The sequence below is a fragment of the Pogona vitticeps genome, chromosome 1, assembly GCF_051106095.1.
Source record: "Pogona vitticeps strain Pit_001003342236 chromosome 1, PviZW2.1, whole genome shotgun sequence".
Lineage (NCBI taxonomy): Eukaryota > Metazoa > Chordata > Lepidosauria > Squamata > Agamidae > Pogona > Pogona vitticeps.
Genome location: NC_135783.1, coordinates 75,256,191 through 75,276,763, shown reverse-complemented (window position 1 = coordinate 75,276,763; position 20,573 = coordinate 75,256,191). Strand labels below are relative to the sequence as shown.

Here is a 20,573-nt window from a genome sequence, read left to right as displayed (position 1 = left end):
ATTCCTTATATTTGAAATGGCGGGTGATGGGATCTGCACAGCCCGCCAGATGTTTTTGGACTGCAGGTCCCATCATCCTTCACCATTCAATTTATTGACTATGATTGTTGCAGTCCAACAAGAGCTGGAGAGCCAGCCACAATTATTATGATGCACCACTACCTTTGTGTTACTTACCACCTCTGCTTAGGCTGCAGATACTTATCTATGTTAGTTTGTTGCAGCAAAAGAAAGCTATGCTGATTTGCTTGTTTAATTTCTACCCTGACTAGGACCGCCATGACCTATAGGGGGGTCCTTGTGGCACTATAGATACCGTCTCGTTTTATTTTGCATAAGCATTTGTGACCTGCAGCCGGCTTCATCGCCGTCAAAATAAAACAGGAAACAGTTCCATCAGTCCAGAGAACTGTCTTCCAGGTGCCAGACTCTTGTTTTTATCATGTTGTCAAGTGTAGTTATTTTAGAGATTCTGGAGATTCTCTGAAACATACCTGTTTCAGAGCAGATTGCTTTCCTCAGAATCCACATTTTTTGGTTTGTCTATTTCAGAGTTTGGTAAAGTTCCTTTTTTAAAAAAAAAAGTATAACTACCAGAATTGAAAGCTGGCAGGTTGAGGCAGTTGAGGTTTTGTTGTGGTTGTTGTTGTTAAAAAGTAACTTTAACGAGCTTTAGTTTGTGCCTAGGTGTATCTGAGAGGTTGGAAGGAAGTATTTTACCGGCGACTGTTTTAAATGCGAATATACTACGCCAGGAGAGTTTGTTTCTCTGCTCAACGTCGGGAATGGATCTTGTAGGAAAACGAAAAGGAATCGCAGGAAACGGGGCGCGTTCCAAGCCCGGGTGCTCAGGCAGCAGTACTTGTGTGGCGTCTTCCCTTGGCTCCTGCCCTGATGCTGAAACGTGATGGACCCTGGAACCGAGTGTGCCCGTGCCGGAGGGACCGAGCCAGCCGCGGGCTCGCAAACAAAACCGCCGGGCAGGGAGCCCAAGTTTCTGGGGCTTGTTTGTCTACCGGAGGCGGCGGGTGGGAACGATGCAGGCACACTGAAGGAGCGCAGTTCCGACCTGGCACGACAGGAAAGCTAAGGCGGGCATTCCTGGCATCCTTGCCGGGAGGCTCTTTCGCGGGCTGTGCCGCTTGACCGAAGCGTTGCCTCGTGGAGGAGAGGCGATCGCTTTCATTTAAGCGGCTCCCTTTTTGTACAGCGCGGGCGGGACTGGAAACTTGGGTCGGTCTGAAGCGCCGGCCAAGCCGCTCTTTTCTACCAGGCGATGCCTTCGCCCGTCTGGGGCTCATTGCCATGCAAAGGGAACTGACATCAGAAGCACCTTTTGTTGCTCCAAGCTTTCTCTGGAGAGAGACAGAGAGAGGGAGCCCAGTCATGTGGAGCCGGGAGAGTCCATTTAGCGTAAAACGGGGGGAGGCAGAGAATTAAAAGAGGGGCCTAAAAGTTCCTAGGCAAGCTTAGCCGGGCGCCTGCTTTGAGCAGCGGAGACCTCGCCGGGGAGGGTGGGGGCTGCGTGGTTTTTTTTTTTTTGGAAGAGGCCCTCTGTATTTGTCGGGAGGACAGCATTTCCTCCCTTCCCCTCCCCCCGCGGTGGGGAGCTGTGGTTGCGCCCGGTCTCACTTTGCCCGCCTGGGTGCTCCCTGCGGCAAGCGAGGCAAAGTTTTGTGCGGAGCCTGGCAGCAGGTCCCGAGTGCGCCCGGGCGCGCTGCTGAGCCCCGGCGAGACCCGCGGAAGGAAGGAAGGCAGGAAGGCAGCCCTCCCCGCCGGCCCTTCTCGGCGACGCTTCTTGCAGGGAGGCCGAGAGGCGAGCCAGCCAGCCAGCCAACGAGGAGGGATGGTGGTGGTGGTGGTGGTGATGGTGGTGCGGCTGGCTGCCTAGAGGGACCGCCGGGTGGCGGGGCGTCGCGAGGTCTCCCTCGGCCAGAGGCTCGGGGGGTCACTCGGTGGGCAGCCCGCGCGCGGAGCCCCGCTTGGCGAGGCCGCCATGGAGGGGGAGGCGGAGGCGGAGGAGCAGCAAGGCGCGGGCGCGGACGCTCCGGCGGAGAAGGAAAGTCCCCTGGCCGAGAGCTTCACCCGGCTGTGGACGGATGTCATGGGGATCCTGGTGAGTGAGGGGGTGGCTGCGAGGGGCCTGGGCGGGAGCCGCGTCCTTGGCCGGGACTCGGGGGCTCAGTTTGGCAGCTCTTCTCCAGACCTCCCGCCCCCTCCGTGGTGGTCGGTGCTGCTATTTGGGGGGGGCGCGCAGTTGGTGACAAAACTGAAACGGGGCGCCTGGCAGTGACCGCACGACGTTGCTAGAGGGCAACTTTGAGTAAAGTTTGTTTAACCAAGTCCAGAGCCTTGACGCCCGAAGTGGTCCCCCCGCTGGCTTAACACCTGTTGTGAAGTTTATCGGGTGAAACAAAAATTGTTTTACCAGATTTTTTGACTTACTCTCCTGCTTCTGGTTGCTTTGCTTAAGCCGACTAAGTTTTAGGATTAACTCCGTTGGTCTTTTATGTTGATGGCAAAGCATGTTTGTGATGGAGGATGGCCGCGGTTGGTTAATCACTTTCCTCTCGATTTAATCATGGGTCTTGGAGGATGATTGTGCTCCAGCACATTGCAAGCAATGTAGCTGGTGTCCTTGGGAATGTGAATATTGTGCAGAGAGTATAGTTTAGAAAACAAACTGTATTTTGCATACATTTTGTTACTTCAGATTTGTATGTGACTGAACTTTTCCCAGCTAATGTGAAAATCTACCACTGTTTCCTCCTCTGCATAATGGCAATTGAGTCTGTAGCTTGTTTAACTTGTGGGCTGAATGCGAAGGTTTCAACTTTGTGCCGGGTTGTTTCTAAAAAAACAACAGTGATTTGACACACTGTTTCTTTGGAGGAGTGTAAAGTGATTTACTGGGTCTTCGTAAATTACTCATACAGTTTGCAGGATGTTAAATATTTGTAATTATCCATTAAAGTTGCTGATCTTTTCCTCCCTTCCCTGAGGTTCAATAATTCAATAGCTGTGGTGGATCAGAAGTGTTCAGCTGCACCATACATGCCCTGAATTTAATTAGCTGAGTAGCTACACCAGAACAAGGGCAGAGCTAGCTAATGGAAAACTTAACTCTTTCACTCTTTTAAACTTTTTACTGGCAGGCAAGGAGTATTGGGGGAGAACTTATGAGCCAGACGTATACAGTACTGGGGACAGAGAGAAGATTTTAAGGCATATTGCATATTGTTAAGGTCATATTTATTCTTATGATCCCATAGCAATCTTAATTATATGTAAGAAGGATTCCTAGTTATCTCCACTTTGTCTGAAATGGTAAACCGAGGTTGTTCATTTTTCTAAGTAATAGTTTTAAAACAAGTTGTCCTAGGAAGGAAATATAGGTTTGCAAAAACTGAGAGTTGTTTTCTATACTGAGTCTTGTTTGGGTTTTGCTTAATTGTCATCTTACAGTCATCAAAGGTTCTAATACTCTCTGTAGAAAAATGTGGAAGGCTATCTTTGCCATCTTAAAAATAACTTTAAAATATTATAAACTAATGATCAAAATCCCTCATCCCATTTACCTTTCTCTGTGCCTAAAATCTATGTGACAAAAAGCATATATCCACAGTCCCCTTCTCTCCTACCTCCCTCTCAGAAAACAGAAAGTGGGGGGAAAGCAAGGGGAGGAAGGGAAAAGAAGGATAAGTAAATAAAAAAAATCAAGTGTGAGAGTCAAGAGAAGCAACTTGAGTACCAGGTTGTGTCCTTTGAGGAAGGCAGGACAAGGTACCATCAGGAACTTCTTAATTTCTTGAATTTCTGCATCTTTGAAATAATAATTAACACAATTGTCTACATTAGTCATGCTGGAATTTACTTAAACCTTCTGTTATATATTTTAATAGAATTAGAGTTGTGAGTTCACAGGGAGGATTTTTTTTTGGCACATTTCATTACAGTGTTGAATGGACTGCAGTGTGAATTAAACTGGGTGAGAAAAACTAATGAGTGTCTAGAGAAGGATAATGAAGCAAAGCAACAGCTAGTTTTAGTTCTGCTGGTTTCATAGGGCAGTTGCTAGGACAAAATTATTGGTTACAATGGTAATTTAGTGTGAAGATTAAATGGTGTAGATGGCTATAGTGATAGAAATAGCTAAACATCCCTTTTGCAGTACTTTTAATGCTTGAGAAAGTGCTCCTCCTTTTTTTAGATGGTAGCATGATTAGGAGGTTTGAATTTGGTAAATATTTATTACTGACAGGTAGTAGTAAATGTCAGAAATTTGCAATAAATTAGAAATTTGCCAAGGGTCAAGAAGTAGTAGATGAGTTAGGGAACCTATATTTGCTTAGCAGATTGTTATAGATTGATTCTGCATTTGGATTAGGTCTGTGCAGAAACTCTGAACAAGTCTTTTCTTTGAACATACATGTGCAAGGTGGAGGTGGACCTGTTTTGTCTGACCATTTATGTTTCCATATTAGTTGGGGGACTTCAGGTGGCAAAGGTTCCCTGCATTATTAGTGGTAAGAGATCCTCAGGGTTAATGTCACATGGAATTGCAAGCTGTGTTTAGTTATGTTGGAATTTGTGGGAACAAAATTTTCTGATGATTCCCAGTTGACCTGGATGCTGCAGCATGTGCTTGTCCCCACTGTTACCAGTGCTACAAATAATAATGATGTTAATTGTTCCAGGAATGCTTGCCATTCCTTACCTCAGATAGGTGCAGGAAAAAGAAGAGGTTGAAATTTGATTTTAGGATCAACTAGTCCAAACTCCTCCTAACTCAAATAGGAGCCCAGCCCTCTTAATCCTGTCTGTCTGAATGAACTTGGGTGGTTTAGCTTGTGGAACCTGGTATCCAAAGCAGGTTATTTCAGATTCCACACTATGTATTTTGAGTTTAAGTTTTTTTTCTGGATCTTAGATGTAAGCCATGATGGAGGTGTAAGTTTATGTATACCATGTTGGAGATGTAAGTTTTGGTAGTGTGAAATAATATATTTATTTTCATCAACAAATATTTTGAATTTTAGAAGCAAGGGTTTTGTCACATGTAACATATTTGGCTGTACACTGAGCTAGGTTTTGAGAATACAACAACAAAGGTGGAGACCTTTAGGGAAGCATCAACTAGCAGAAAGAGGTGTCAGCATGTTTTGTACTTGTTGCCATGCTCTGAGTGTTCAGCATTCTTTGGCCTTTGCTAGTCATATAAGAGGAAAAAACAGTTTCTTTAGCTATTCATCATCATAGGCATCCTTCAGTCTCGAGAGACTATGGTATCATGCTCTGAATCGAGGAGTGTTCTCTCTAGAGCATGAAGCCTAGGTAAAGTAATATGGAGGATAGGCTGTTACCCAAGCAGCAGATCCCCCCTCTCCACGTTGCTGAAATGGTCCAATGGAAAGGCAAGAGCCTATACAACTGGTTCCAGCAACGTTGCAGGAGTTGGCAGAACGACACGAACTGCCTTCGGGACTCCAGCTCCGGATTTTGCCTCAAGGTTAACTCCTGAAGCCTTTTCCATGAGTGGATATAGCCACAAGGCAGTGGATTTTTGAAATCTGGAGTTTTCCTTCTCCTAGATGAGCTGCCTTCCATGGCTGATGAGCCCCACCTCCCCGGCTGGGGGGCGGGGGGGCGGGGAGCTATTCATATTCTGAAGGGATTTTGCGTAGAAGTAGAGGTTCTGCTTTTGCATTTTAAAGCTGAGTTTCATAATTAGATTTTCAAAGTCTTAAAGTCATTAAGGATTACTATGTGGGAGACTGGTGCTAGTAAGAGAAAATGAATGGGAAATGTTTCAGAAATTATTTGCAGTATACTTTCCTAATTGATCAGTGACATCATCTGTCAGTTGAGTGACACTTTATTGCTGAGAAATGTTTATCATCTCATGCTCTCACTATGTGCATGTAAATTGTAGCAGAATAAATGGAGTAGGGTTTTTTAAATATAGTTTTAGGAGAGGTAGCTATGTTAGTATGTGGTAGCATATCAGGGCAGAAACAAAATAATAATAATAATAATGAAGACAAAATGTAGCACTTTAAAGATGAATTGCTATATTTTATGTGAGCTTTCATAGACAAGTCCACTTCCTCAGACAGAAGAGTGGGACTACAAAGCAAATATTTATGCATATATTTTGTTGTTGTTTAGTCAAGTCATGTCTGACTCTTAGTGACCCCATGGACCAGAGCACGGCAGGCCCTCCTGCCTTCCACTGCCTCCTGGAGTTCGGTCAAATTCATGTTGGTAGCTTCAATGACACTGTCCAGCCATCTCGTCCTCTGTTGTCCCCTTCTCCTCTTGCCTTCACACTTTCCACTACATGACCCCAAAATGAAGAAACTGTTTCTTTTCTGGCCACAAGTTGTTAAGATTGGAGCATTTCACATCTTTAAGATCCCTTTGATATTCAGTTCCCCTCACCCCTTTCAGGAAGCTTTGTTCTGTAAACAATTCCAATGATTGGTAGCTAAACTAATCCCAGGCTATAGATAACAAGCGGGAACATGGTAATGAGTATCTCTAATCAGGAATGGGGCTTGTAAGGTGGCTCTGGTTAGGAAGGAAATACAGCTGGGAAATACAGAACACAAAACAGTATTTGCTCTCCATTGCCTTCAGTAATATCTCTTTCCATTATACAGTAATAGTAGTAATATTAACTAGTAGGTAGTCTTCATGTGCTGATTGAGGATGATTGACTCCAGCTATCATCTAAGATCTGAAAGAACAAGAAAAGGAGTTGAAGGAGATGAAGGCCAAGATCATCCATATTATAGTATTCTTGATTAATATGTATGGAAATGAAAGCTGGTTAATGGAGGGAGGAAATCTATTCATTTGAAGTGTGGTGATAGAGGAGAAATTTGTATGGGTGCTATGGACTGCCAGAAAAACCAATTCCTTCATAAATTAGAAGCCACTTAGTAGCATATAACAAAGAATTTAGATGTACTGTACATGCCTTGATGTTGTACAGTGACTTAGAAATACAGCTGAATGTTGAGTTGGTATTTGAATTTGCTGACGTGGAAATGACTGTCCTGTCATGTTGCTTGGCCTTCCTAATTAACCTTGTGAAGTATTTCTATACTAATTGCATTAAAATCTAAGCATTTAAGAATAATTTCCCCAAGTATTAGCCCAATAACAGCATTTGTTGGGATTTTTTAAGTTTAAAAAACGTTCTCCTTTAGTGTTAAGCTAATTACAATCTGTAACATTTTTGAGTTGCCATAATGTTTCTGTGAGTGAACTATAGAACATGAATTTGTTCATTTCGTTCTTTCTTTGGCTTTTAGTGCTTTAACTTGTTTAATTATAGTCACAAAGTCTTACTGCTACCAGTGATTTTAAATGTGTTCCATTTCTTTCATTGGAGTTCAGTGGTATAGGTCCTTGCTTTATACCAGAACTTCAATTACAATCTAGCTACTTGCATGTTAGTAAGTAATTTCTTTGATGCAGATGTCTGCTTTTTTGTTTTGTCTTTGTTTTTTGTCTGTTAAGCTCCACTGAGATAAACCAGATGCACAAAAACACAGAAATGTTGTGTGCTACATAATCATCTTAATATGGCCTATCTGTATTGTTAATAAGAAGGATTGGGTGACACCTTGTTTAGGCTTACCTTTTGTTGTTGTTGTGTCCTGTGTATTGTATATATGTGTATATTTTGATTGGAAAATCTAAAATAGTACATTAGAAAATAACATGTTGCGGCACCCTGCTATACTGTAGATTGGCAAAACTGTAAAAAGCGTGAAGACATTGATGATTTTGTTGGGTACTCCTAGCAATAGTTAAATAGCACAGCTCATCTGTATTGAAGTGAATAATGTCAGCTTACATTTGCATCTTGAATATGATTATTGGCACATACATTTGCCATATGATACAGCATCTCCACCCACATTTTTTCACAATTAGGTTGAACTTCTGATTCACAACACCCAAAAGTTAGTTTTTTAAAATGGATGGATAACTGCCAGAACATGCTTCTGTGCATTACTTTACAATCCAAGAATATAATTAGGAGATGAGGCAACCTTACAATTTTGTTTAGAAACAAACCACAGTAGAACAAACTCTGGAGAAGGAATCACATTTTCAACTTAGGCAACATTTCTTTCAGTTGTTGTACAGGTTACTTTTAGAATCTTTTAGAAACTTTATCTACAGTATTATAAATCTCTTTGGGAGACCTAGTCAGTAGAAAGGTAACTAACGAATTACTTAAATTCTACTGTACAACCTTTTCTGTATAGTCCTGCTGTCTCCTTGGAAAAACATGAAGATGTCCAAAGAAAGATGACTTTTGACATGTTTGAAGACTGACATGTCCAACAAATAGAGAGTTCATCAGAAAATAAGACACAATTTGACTTCAACTATCTGTTCTTTTCAAAATTTGGACCTGCTGGATGAACATTGCTACTTGGTTTTAAAAATCTGAAATATCTTCATGGAAAAGTGTTCACTCCTACTTCAGGTGACTAATTGTTTAAACACAGGAGTGGACAATCTCCAGATGTCTGTGGGGTACATACACCTGTGCCTCGATTTGAGGGGTTGGCACCCTTATAACTCTACTCTCATATTTTTATAAACTTTTTTTTTAGCTGTGAAAGTCTTATTGCATCTTCCAGTGGCCAAAACTATTTTAAATCTGTTTAAAAATATCTGGATTTGGGGTCAGTGGTGATGGTGATCCCTCTAACCATGGCAGAATTGTCTTTTCGTGCTTCTTAAAGGTCATAAAGCGACTTTCTGAGGCAAATTCTTGTTATGTATTTAAAAAATGTTTTTGGAGTGTGGAATTGTTGCATTTGTCCTCCACAGGGAATACATGCATCCCAGAAGATGTATCTTAGACCAGACTAGAAAGAAAAAACCCAGAAAACTGTAATAATAAAATCTACTTAGCCTGTAATTTTGTCATTGGGCACCTTCTTCCTGTTTTTACAGAAGTTGGTTGTTTTTAGTATGCAGCAAAGTTTAAGTAGCTGGTTTTCAAATGCATGTTTGGTATCTAAAGAGCATTGGGTAAATGTACCAGAAATATTAGACATCTCTATACATCTCAGTGTAGTGCACATTATTAAAGTAAAAATGCAGAGAAACAAGTGAGACATGAAAGCATAGGTTTAAAATAAGAGTATAAGTGAATTTAAAGGTTCTATGCAGATGAGATAAAATCATGAATTGATTTCCATGGTAAGGTAATCAGCAATGAGATTTTTTTTTCCAGTGACTACTGAAAAACATACTGCTTTATATGTCTCCCTCCTAGGGGTTGGACATTGTTACCACAATTTTGGATTTAGATGTAGCAATTCTAAGCAGTTTCGCTGTGCTGTATCAGAACTAACCTGTCCATTCCTTCAGTCAGAACATTCTCCTTTCTGACTTATTTATTTCACCTAGAGTTATCAGGTGTAACAATCTGTAATTCTTGTTTCTCTTTACATAACGAATATGTTAAAGATTTCTGCAGTTTATGAGTTTTGTCATTTCTTTGTGTTTGTTCTTTCACTTTAGTGTTTCTTCATTAGCCATTCTCTTGATCCATGAAATTCTTTTCCTCCTGCAATAAAACCCAACAGAAACACTTCTGTCTTTTTTGTTTTGTTGCCTTATGTTGAAGTCCAACTTTCCATGCTGCATGGTGGAATGGAGAATATGTGGTGCATACGAAGAACATTATCAAATCCAGTTTTACTTTACTTGTTGTGTATTGCACCCTTCACCTATTTTTAATTTCTTAAATTATATTCTTCATCTTAAGGAGTCTGCTCCAGGTTGCCTCTGTTCTGACTTACATTACATCACTATGATCCCACTTTTCATTTACCACATTCCAAGATAGTTAACATTCATCAACAGGCTCCACACTTCTGTTTTATATCTTTAACTGCATTTCTTGGGTGGTTTGCCTTTCACTGTGAATGGATTTTTATAATCATGGGTTTAAGTTTTATTTTTTGAACTGTGCTCAACAGTTGGATTACTTAGGTGTCTAACTTCTTTTTATTTTTGTCTTTCTCGCATTTTATTTACCTACACTGTGCATTTTGTTTGTTTCCAAGCATGTTGCATTCACCTGTATGTATCCAGCTCTACAGCTGGGCCAGGATTTGAGGAACATGTGGCTCACTATATGTAGTCAGATCAGTTCTAGCCAACAAAGCCAATAATGAGGGATGGTGGGAGTTGCAGATTGACAACATCTGAAGGGCCACATGTTCCCCATCAATGAGCTAGGTACTCACTGGGTCATCTGTGCTGAATCAAATGAGGCCTGCAGGGTAAAGATCCTCTGTGCACAGAAAGCAAGAAGAAGGATGCTAACAGGCACCTGGCATAAAGGGAGTGTGGGATCTCCTCTGGAATACTTATTTTCAAGGTGGTACTTAATCTCTTCGTAGTCAGGCAGCTGAATGAGATAACATTGGATGCAAGATTTTCCTTTCCTTTTCCTTCTCTTACATAACACAGATGTTTCCGCCTAATATCTCTCTATCAGCAGCCTTAGAAGCCTCAGTTCTTTGACAGAGGCATGGTTTTCTTCCTGGATCCTTTTCTGAATTGTTTTTCTTCACTGTTTCATTGGGATAGAAGAGGAGTGGTATTGTAATTAAAGAAACTATTTTGTTTTATGCAAGTTGTCTAAAGGGATTCTTATTTAGTTAAAAGTGGATTTTGTTCAGTATATAAAGGAATTAGCAAGACATCCTTCTTTTCAATGGGTTAAAAAAAGTGTCACAACTCAGTACTACTCTGGAAGCAGCCCGCCCCGGTATTGAGTGCAAGGGTGATAGCAACTGAAACAAAATCTGGAATCCCGTCAGGTATGCCTCTTTGTGTAACTTTAGTAGAACTTAGAGGCCTAGTATGGTGTAATGGGTAGAGTGCCAGACTAAGACTCAGGAGGCATGGGTTCAAATCCATGCTCAACCATGGCATCTGTTCTGTCCCAACATTTCTTAAATCTACAGAAATTCCCTTCCTAACATGTGTATTTTTTTTTAGTTGTGCAGAAATCTGCTGCTTAAATAATTCACCTGGCTGGTTAAACATTTTATCACAGCAAGCAATTCTTCTGTGTCCTTCTTAATCTTCTTACTCTTATTGATCCTGGTCACCAGTGAATATCTTGTGTAAAGTGTTGCTTCACTGTTGAAAACTATTCAGATACATAATAACAGCTGTTAGTCTGTTAGCCCTTTAAGACAATGGTTCACAAATGTTTCAGCATGATAACCCTTTATGATTTTAATCATGCCCCCACCTTTCCTTTAGCATCATCCCATGCTTTTTAGTCCCTTTTCATGATTAAGAATTAAAAATAAACACCTAGACTTTAAAAAATTATTTTAAATTTAAAATAAACACATTTTTGTTGAAAAATTCTAGATTCTAGTAATGGTATCTATCAGAAATCTGTTTAAACTAAAGAAAGCTCCATTCCCCCCCCCCCCGTAGCGGGTACCCCAGTCAGCACCTGCCTGTCACCAGGGAACCTTGGCAGGAGAGCCAATGAGAAGGACGGAAGGCGGGAGCAGGAGAGAAGAGGGGGGTACAAAAGGAGGAGTTTGAATGGGAGAAGGCAGATTTGAGTTTTAGGTGGAGTGTGAGATAGATAGGAGGAATGTGAGACAGTGAGAGTAGAGAGAGAGGACAAACATAAAGATTGAGATCAGAGGATCAAAGGGGATTGATTGAGGTAGATTGAAATCAGAGATTGGGAAATATAGTGAAGTAATAGAAGGAGTTAAATACATACTTGTTTATCTAAGTGATTTGCTTCCTGTGATTGACTCTGTTATTTTCAACCTATCATTAACCCCACCCTGATAAATAAACTTAATGCGTTTGTTAAATGGTGTGTCCTTGAATTGATTGATGTTTAAAAGAAAACATTTGGTGGCAGTGTGAGGAAGATAGATGCAGGAACCAGAACATAATAAAGGTCTCAGAGATGGGGTTGTGTCACACTCCCTTTTAATGAAAATCTCAGTCTCTGTTGAAACTTCTTCAGCTCTCCCAAACCACCACTACCCACAGCCAGGGAGTTACTTCACCAGTTTGGAAGCCAGTGCTCTTAGACATTGAGGTGGTTGTCCCAAATGAGCCGTTCTCACAACACTTTCTCAATTCCATCCTCCCTGCCCCTCCCTGCTGTTACTTACAGGGGCTGTTTCTTTGATAGCTCAAAGTACAGCCTCCATGTCCAGAGACAGTGTGTAGCTGAATGCTAGAGTATCAGGTCAAAGAGGACATTGCCCTCCCTTACAAGATTTCCAGGAGATTTGTCAGGACCATTGAGGAAGCTAGTTACTATAGTCATAGTTGAAGGTGATTTGTGTAAGACCTAGGAAATAAGTAGAAGGTAGGCATGGAGTTTTAGATCCAGTAATTAGATTTTCAGGTAAATTTAACTGCTTTCAAAAACACCACTGGAAGATTAGAGGCTAGCACTGAAGAGGCCTATGTCTGCATTTGTCCAAACTTATTAAAGGAAAGAGATGGTCCAGGGATGTGACAGTGTGCAAAGCTGGGAACACTGATAAAGTTATGAAAACAGTAGGATAGACAAAATAGGCAAAAGTCCCTAAAAGGCTTTTTAAATTAGAGATAGGTTCAACAGGATGGGGGATGGTGTTATGGCTAAAAATGTATATTACTTTATGGATGGTCTCTAACGTGAGTCTTTGTCCTCCTCATAAGAAATTGAGAACTAGTGCACATAAAAGGTATTTCCTGAGATAAGTATGTCTCTTGCTTAATGTCAGAGGATCCAAAAATTGTTTCCATGCTTTAGAGACAGCTGGGACTTATTAAAGTTTTAACACACCATCATGACAAAAGTGTCTTTGTTAGTAGGAGGAGAACACATGTTTTGGGTTTTTTTAAAACGTCTTTGAGGCCATGCCAAGAGTAAAGCAATTTTTAAAATGGCAGAAATGTACTAAAGCTCATTTCATTTTGAACAAATTAGCTTTAAATAGCTCATATTAAAGCTAAATATCTCTACTGAAATAAAGAGCACAAGTTGTGCTTCCAAAATATTTAATGCTTGGTCCAGATGTGTGAATGTGTGACTGGCTTAACTTTCTTGGATTTATACTGGGATATTTTCCTTTGTTCTCTTTAGAGAGAACTTTAGAATTATTGATTTAATAAACCTGAGCCACTAAAACAGACATTCAGAATGTGATCTTATTGGAAATTATTGTTACTATTATTTTATTGTCAGGTAAAGTGTTGGAGCTTGTTACACATATTATAACACTCTTTACTGGAATAAGGAAGTGACACCCTAGTGTAAGTTCATGCGCACACACCACAAACGCCTCAACATGCATTTTTAGATGGGTGTAAGAGTGCAGACATGATCCTTGTGTGCTCCTTTGAGAGCCAGGTCAAAATCTTAAAGATGCAATACATTTTAATTATCTTTAAAACGTATATTCTAGCCTTCTGAGTGTGGTTCAAATCCTGGATGTGAATATTTGTTTTTTGATGTTGCTCCATTTACTGGTACTTTGACTTACATTTATTTGTCTTAAGTCTGCATGCAAAAAATGAACCTATATATATATATATATATAAACTCTCTTCTTGTGAGAAATCATATGTGAGATCTTTTCTACAAGATTAAGAACTAGCACATAATAAATATAATTGTGAAGACAGATACAGTAGTGGTGATGGTATTAATTAATTAAGAATCTACAGTCAGTCCCTCAGCTGTGGTGCAAGTCTCTATCTGTCCTGGCTTTGTGTATTTTATGACAGATGTACATGCCAGGACATCAGATGGTGGTTCAGCTGTCAGTCTTGCCCTTCCAACTAGGCTCTAGGCAGGTTGCCTGCTCTTTTTTTTCTTTTTTCTTTTTTTAAGCAGCTCACAAAATGCTTTTCTTGGGATGAGTATTCCAGAGTCAGAGAAAATGCCTTTCCTCCCCAGTCACCACCTGGCTCACTTTAGATGATGGAGCTACTTGAAGGAAGGTATGGTTTTCCAGCTAAGGTCTGACGCAACAACGCAACAACCCGTGTCTGCTGGAGCCATAAATGGTATCACAGATCACAGGGAGCACCTGCATCGTTGTTGTTCTCTGTTTTGGTATCCAAGAAGTTCAGCCTCAGAATCCAGTGCAGTTCATAGCAGATGTGGACTGAGATTGACATCAGGTGCTAGCCCAAGCATGCAGACTTTTCCTCTGGCCCTTATGCTGTGAGGGAGTCAAGAAAAAGAGCTCTAAGGTAAGGGTGTGGACCTGCTTTGGACGCATCCCAAAGAACAAAATGGCTCACTACCAGAAACGTTTGGACTTGGTCTGAGGTGAAGCAGTTAGTCTCCCAAAATACAGTGAGACTGCTTTGAATCTTCAGAGCCATCGGGTGGGGATGCAAGCAGTGAAAAAGTTTCTTGCTCCCGCTGCAAGTGAAGGAGACGAGGGACTGGATATATGGCACATGTTGTTTTGTGACTAACTCCTCTGGCTTTTAATCAAGGAATGATCTTATCAAGGCTCTCCAATGAGAGTGCTTTGGAAAGTGATGATGAAGTGACTTCCACCACTTTCCTAATCAGATTTGCATGTTCCATATGACTGTGGTACCAGTTCACAGAAAGACAAATAAAGTATTGAATGTTTTTCAGTCATCATGACCCCCTGAATCCTTGCACCTGGCCTGAAGCGTTGCATGGAACTTAATCTGGGAGCACAGCTACAGCACACTCTACTTTCCATGCAAATTGCCTAGAAAGTCAATTGGTTTCTTTCACCACAAGAATCAAAAAGCTTAAACGTGCCTCCTCCTAACAACTCCCCTTTTGGTGGGCTTCATCACCTCAAAATACACTGCTGTGGCCTGCAGGTTTCATCCAGTTTAAAAACAACAACAACAACGTACAGTTAGAGTTCTTTGTTGATTTATTGCTGATTTCACCATTGTTTGTAATGAAAAAATGTTGGACTCTTCAGATTTTCTGAAGGGAGGCTGTACCTGAACCAAAGCAAATTGAACTGAACTGCTTTCCAGATTGTGCTTCGCAGCAAAGTTCTCTTTCTACCAGGTTAGAAATTATTTCTGCCCAAGTCTGTATACTTGCTACTAAGTGGTAACATAGAAGATGGGATTATGCGCCTTGTTCTCAAGTGGCAAAAACTAGTCAAGAAAGTTAAGTATATGTTGGAGGGTCCAATCCTGTGGCTCTTCAGTATATCCACAGTGTCCCTACTAGTGGAAATTAGAGTGAAATAGATATGGATGGAACATGGGCTCCACCAAGTGGGCCAAGCCTTCTTGCATTCTTCTTTGCTGGATCTGTGCTACAGAGCAAGCATGGGCAACCTGGTCACCTCCAGATGTTTTTGACTACATTCATATAGTCCTTGACTTTTGGACATAGTGATGAAACCGTAATCTAAAACATCTGTAGGGCACTAGGTTAGTTGTCCCCTCTCCATAGATTTCTGAAGCCAGACATCCTTCATATAGAAGAGAAATAAAATGTATCCAAGTTTTTTCCAATGGCATGGAAAGCTTTTCATGTTGGCAAGATTCTAGGAATCTGTTTTCACTAACCTGGACTTGGATTCACAACAGAGATCTGTCTTTAAGAATGAATACTGTATGTAAGTTGTTCATGATTGCAATTAGTGCCTATAATGCTAATTACAATTTGGCTGCTGCTTGCCATGTTGCTTGTTCCAGGAAGCTACTTCTGCCTTTGCTTATCTTGGAGCCTAAAGTACTGTAATGAGAATTGTGTTTCTGCTGTTTAGATAAGCCATGGACGACAGGAAATTCTGCCACTTTTTGTAGTTGCCCTGCCTTTTCTTCTTGGTATAAGCTTGTGGCAGGAGATGATTTGAGTAGGGGGGGGGTAATCCATGATGTGTTGTGGCCAATCACCCCTGTGCCTATCATTATTTTGGCCTGATGATGCTGTTTCTAGTAGCTGCAGATTACTAAATTTCAGGACTAGGACTCCATTATAAACCCACCTTGACTACTTGTTTCAGGACAAGCTGCTGTAGCATGCTTTTCTGCTGGCAAGTAGAGTAGGATATTAAATCCTATTTACATGAGAAGGCAGCCTGTTTAGACTCATCAGCAGGCACATTGGCAGTGATGAAGCAATATGGGCTGAGGAGATCATAAAGGAAAACAACACACCAAACCCAATAGCAGAAATGCCTGTAAACTGCAAGACATAAAACTTTTATTAGCATGCTGATATCCTTAATTGATATAAACATGAAGCTCTGCATAGTACCCAGTACTTGGAAGATATGCATCTAAGTAATATTTAAATGGATCTTCAGTGTTTAAAGCCCACAAGAGGGTGATTGTAGTTGGCTTAATTAAATGAGCTGAACCCCCCCCCCCCATAACTGCATTATTGCTCCTAAATAGAATAGTCATTGTGCACTGTTTTTTAAAACTTGGCTAGAACGATTAAAAAACAATAAAAAAAACCTTAGCCTGACTACTATAGCATTAAATCACCAGCAAAACAAAGATGATAAAAGCTGCTTCATCCTGAGAGAAGTGCATATAATATTGCGTGTGTTTAGTCGTTTAGTCGTGTCCGACTCTTCGTGACCCCATGGACCAGAGCACGCCAGGCCCTCCTGTCTTCTACTGCCTCCCGGAGTTGTGTCAGGTTCATGTTGGTTGCTTCGCAGACACTGTCCAGCCATCTCATCCTCGGTCGTCCCCTTCTCCTCTTGCCATCACACCTTCCTAACATCAAGGTTTTTTCCAAGGACTCTTTTCTTCTCATGAGATGGCCAAAGTACTGGAGCCTCAGCTTCAGGATCTGTCCTTCAAGTGAGCATTCAGGGGTGATTTCCTTTAGAACTGATAGGTTTGTTCTCCTTGCAGTCCAGGGGATTCTCAAGAGCCTCCTCCAGCACCACAATTCAAAGGCATCAATTCTTCGGCGGTCTGCTTTCTTTATGGTCCAGCTCTCACTTCCATACATCACGACAGGAAAAACCATAGCTTTGACTATTCGGACTTTTGTTGGCAAGGTGATGTCTCTGCTTTTCAAGATGCTGTCAAGATTTGTCATCGCTTTCCTCCCAAGAAGATGGCGCCTTTTAATTTCAGGGCTGCTGTCTCCATCTGCAGTGATCATGGAGCCCAGGAAGATAAAATTTGACACTGCCTCCATATCTTCCCCTTCTATTTGCCAGGACGTGATGGGACCAGTGGCCATGATCTTAGTTTTTTTGATGTTGAGTTTCAGACCGTTTTTTGCACTCTCCTCTTTCACTCTCATTACAAGGTTCTTTAATTCCTCCTCACTTTCTGCCATCAGAGTGGTATCATCTGCATATCGGAGGTTGTTGATATTTCTTCCGGCAATCTTAATTCCGGCTTGGGTTTCTTCCAGTCCAGCCTTCCGCATGATGTATTCTGCATATAAGTTAAATAAGCTGGGGGACAATATACAGCCTTGCCGTACTCCTTTCCCAATTTTGAACCACTCAGTTGTTCCATGACCAGTTCTAACTGTTGCTTCCTGTCCCACATATAGGTTTCTCAGGAGACAGATAAGGTGGTCAGGCACTCCCATTTCTTTAAGAACTTGCCATAGTTTGCTGTGGTCCACACAGTCAAAGGCTTTCGCATAGTCAATGAAGCAGAAGTAGATATTTTTCTGGAACTCTCTGGCTTTCTCCATGATCCAGCGCAAGTTAGCAATTTGGTCTCGAGTTCCTCTGCCTCTTCGGAATCCAGCTTGTACTTCTGGGAGTTCTCGGTCCACATACTGCTGAAGCCTACCTTGTAGGATTTTGAGCATAACCTTGCTAGCGTGCGAAATGAGTGCAATTGTACGGTAGTTGGAGCATTCTTTGGCACTGCCTTTCTTTGGGATTGGGATGTAGACTGATCTTTTCCAATCCTCTGGCCACTGTTGAGTTTTCCAAACTTGCTGGCATATTGAATGTAGCACCTTAACAGCATCATCTTTCAAGATTTTAAATAGTTCAACTGGAATGCCATCACCTCCACTGGCCTTGTTGTTAGCCAGGCTTTCTAAGGCCCACTTGACTTCGCTCTCCAGGATGTCTGGCTCAAGGTCAGCAACTACATTGTCTGGGTTGTCCGGGATATCCAAATCTTTCTGATATAATTCCTCTGTGTATTCTTGCCACCTCGTCTTGACGTCTTCTGCTTCTGTTAGGTCCTTCCCATTTTTGTCTTTTATCATGTTCATCTTTGCACAAAATGTTCCTCTAATATGTCCAATTTTCCTGAACAGATCTCTGGTCTTTCCTTTTCTGTTATCTTCCTCTATTTCTTTGCATTGTTCATTTAAGAAGGCCCTCTTGTCTCTCCTTGCTATTCTTTGGAAGTCTGCATTCAAGTTTCTGTAACTTTCCCTATCTCCCTTGCATTTTGCTTCCCTTCTCCTCTCTGCTATTTCTAAGGCCTCGTTGGACAGCCACGTTGCTTTCTTGCATTTCCTTTTCTTTGGGATGGTTTTCGTTGCTGCCTCCTGGACAATGTTACGAGCCTCTATCCAAAGTTCTTCAGGCACTCTGTCCACCAAATCTAGTTCCTTAAATCTGTTCTTTACTTCCACTGTGTATTCATAAGGGATTTGGTTTAGATTATACCTGAGTGGCCCAGTGGTTTTTCCTAATCTCTTCAGTCTAAGCTTGAATTTTGCTATGAGAAGCTGATGATCAGAACCGCAGTCAGCTCCAGGTCTTGTTTTTGCTGACTGTATAGAGCTTCTCCATCTTTGGCTGCAGAGAATATAATCAATCTGATTTCGATATTGCCCATCTGGTGATTTCCATGTATAGAGTCGCCTCTTGTGTTGTTGGGAAAGAGTGTTTGTGATGACCAGCTTATTCTCTTGACAAAACTCTATTAGCCTTTGTCCTGCTTCGTTCTGAACTCCAAGGCCAAACTTCCCTGTTGTTCCTTTTATCTCTTGGCTCCCTACTTTAGCATTCCAGTCCCCTAGAATGAGAAGAACATCTTTCTTTGGTGTCAGTTCTAGAAGGTGTTGTAAATCTTCATAGAATTGTTCAATTTCAGTCTCCTCAGCAATGCTGGTTGGTGCATAAACTTGGATTATTGTGATGTTGAATGGTCTGCCTTGGATTCGTATTGACATCATTCTATCATTTTTGAGATTGTATCCCATTACAGCTTTTCCCACTCTTTTGTTGACTATGAGGGCTACTCCATTCCTTCTACGGGATTCTTGCCCACAATAGTAGATATGATAATCATCTGAGCTGAATTCGCCCATTCCTGTCCATTTTAGTTCACTGATGCCCAGGATGTCCACTGATGCCCAGGATATAATATTGCAGCCTAAAATAAATGTGGGGAAAAGTGTTGTGCTCAGTTCTTTTTAGGGAAAGCACTAAACATTGTTGGTAGTACATTTCAGAAGTCTTTGTACCTTCTCCTTGCCAAAAGCCACCTTGATTTTTAACATGCAAAAGTAGCAACTGAACCCTGACTTTAGATCCAAGGTATCAAGGGTAAAGGTAAAGGTAAAGGCTCCCCTTGACAATTTTTGGCCAGTCGTGTTCGACTCTAGGGGGTGGTGCTCATCTCCGTTTCCAAGCCATAGAGCCAGCGTTTTGTCCGAAGACAATCTTCCGTGGTCACATGGCCAGTGTGACTTAGACACGGAACGCTGTTACCTTCCCACTGAGGTGGTCCCTATTGATCTACTTGCATTTGCATGCTTTCGAACCGCTAGGTTGGCGGGAGCTGGGACAAGTGATGGGAGCTCACTCCGTTGCGTGGATTCGATCTTACGACTGCTGGTCTTCTGACTCTGCAGCACAGGCTTCTGCAGTGAACCGGACAGTAAATTTCTCATGTTAAAACCAACACTTTGATTGTGGTTAAATGATTCATTTCAGAACAGTGGCTCAGTTAAGATCTGTAACCATCAGAATCCATTAAGGCCTTTATGGCGTTCTCCTCTTTATTGAATACAATTTGTTGGAGTGTCCATAATCCTCAAGTGGCCATTAGGTTTTTCTGGATATTGTGTTTCCTGCTGTAAGCCTAGCCTGAATTCTAAGTGTCAGTGTCAGTCTACGAGTTTTACTTGAATCTCTGAACCTTTCTGGATGGCTCCTCTTAACAAGAGGGAGGGAAGAAGGAAGGAAGACTGGCTGACTAAGGGAAGTTACTGATAAGATAATTCTACTGTGTTTGTTCAAGACTAATATACAGTGCAGTAGGACTTTAGTAGCTATGATATGCACCTTAATATATCTCTATACTTAAAGCTTCTAGGAACCAACAAGGTAAGAAGAAGAAAGAACTAACTGATTTACTGGTCATAGCTAGGATAATATTGAAATGCTACCCTTTTATGCTTTTAGAAATGTATAGCATCTCAGACTCTGTAAACTAAAAAAAAGTAGGAAGACTGTCATTGTTTATATCCTTTAGGCAGCAACACCCAGTTTTACAGCAATAAGGATTTCCTCAGGAATGCTTTCTGGATGTGGGTGGAGTGCTTCTCACAAAATTGTGGTACA

General features: G+C 41.5%; 1 protein-coding gene across 4 annotated transcripts in view; it reads left to right on the top strand.

Moving 5' to 3' along the window:
* LOC110087497 (SAM and SH3 domain-containing protein 1) overlaps positions 1–20,573 on the top strand; it is a 725,270-nt gene that overhangs the window by 540,451 nt on the left and 164,246 nt on the right. The window contains exon 1 of one of the 4 annotated variants that reach the window (XM_020809447.3): positions 1,295–2,116. The exons of 2 other annotated variants lie outside the window; for them this stretch is intronic. In XM_020809447.3, coding sequence (XP_020665106.3) covers positions 1,997–2,116 — 120 coding nt within the window. In that variant the 5' untranslated portion in view covers positions 1,295–1,996. Of the gene's footprint in view, positions 1–1,294; positions 2,117–20,573 lie in introns of those variants that run through there. One more of the 4 variants, XM_078383271.1, reaches the window with a different exon arrangement.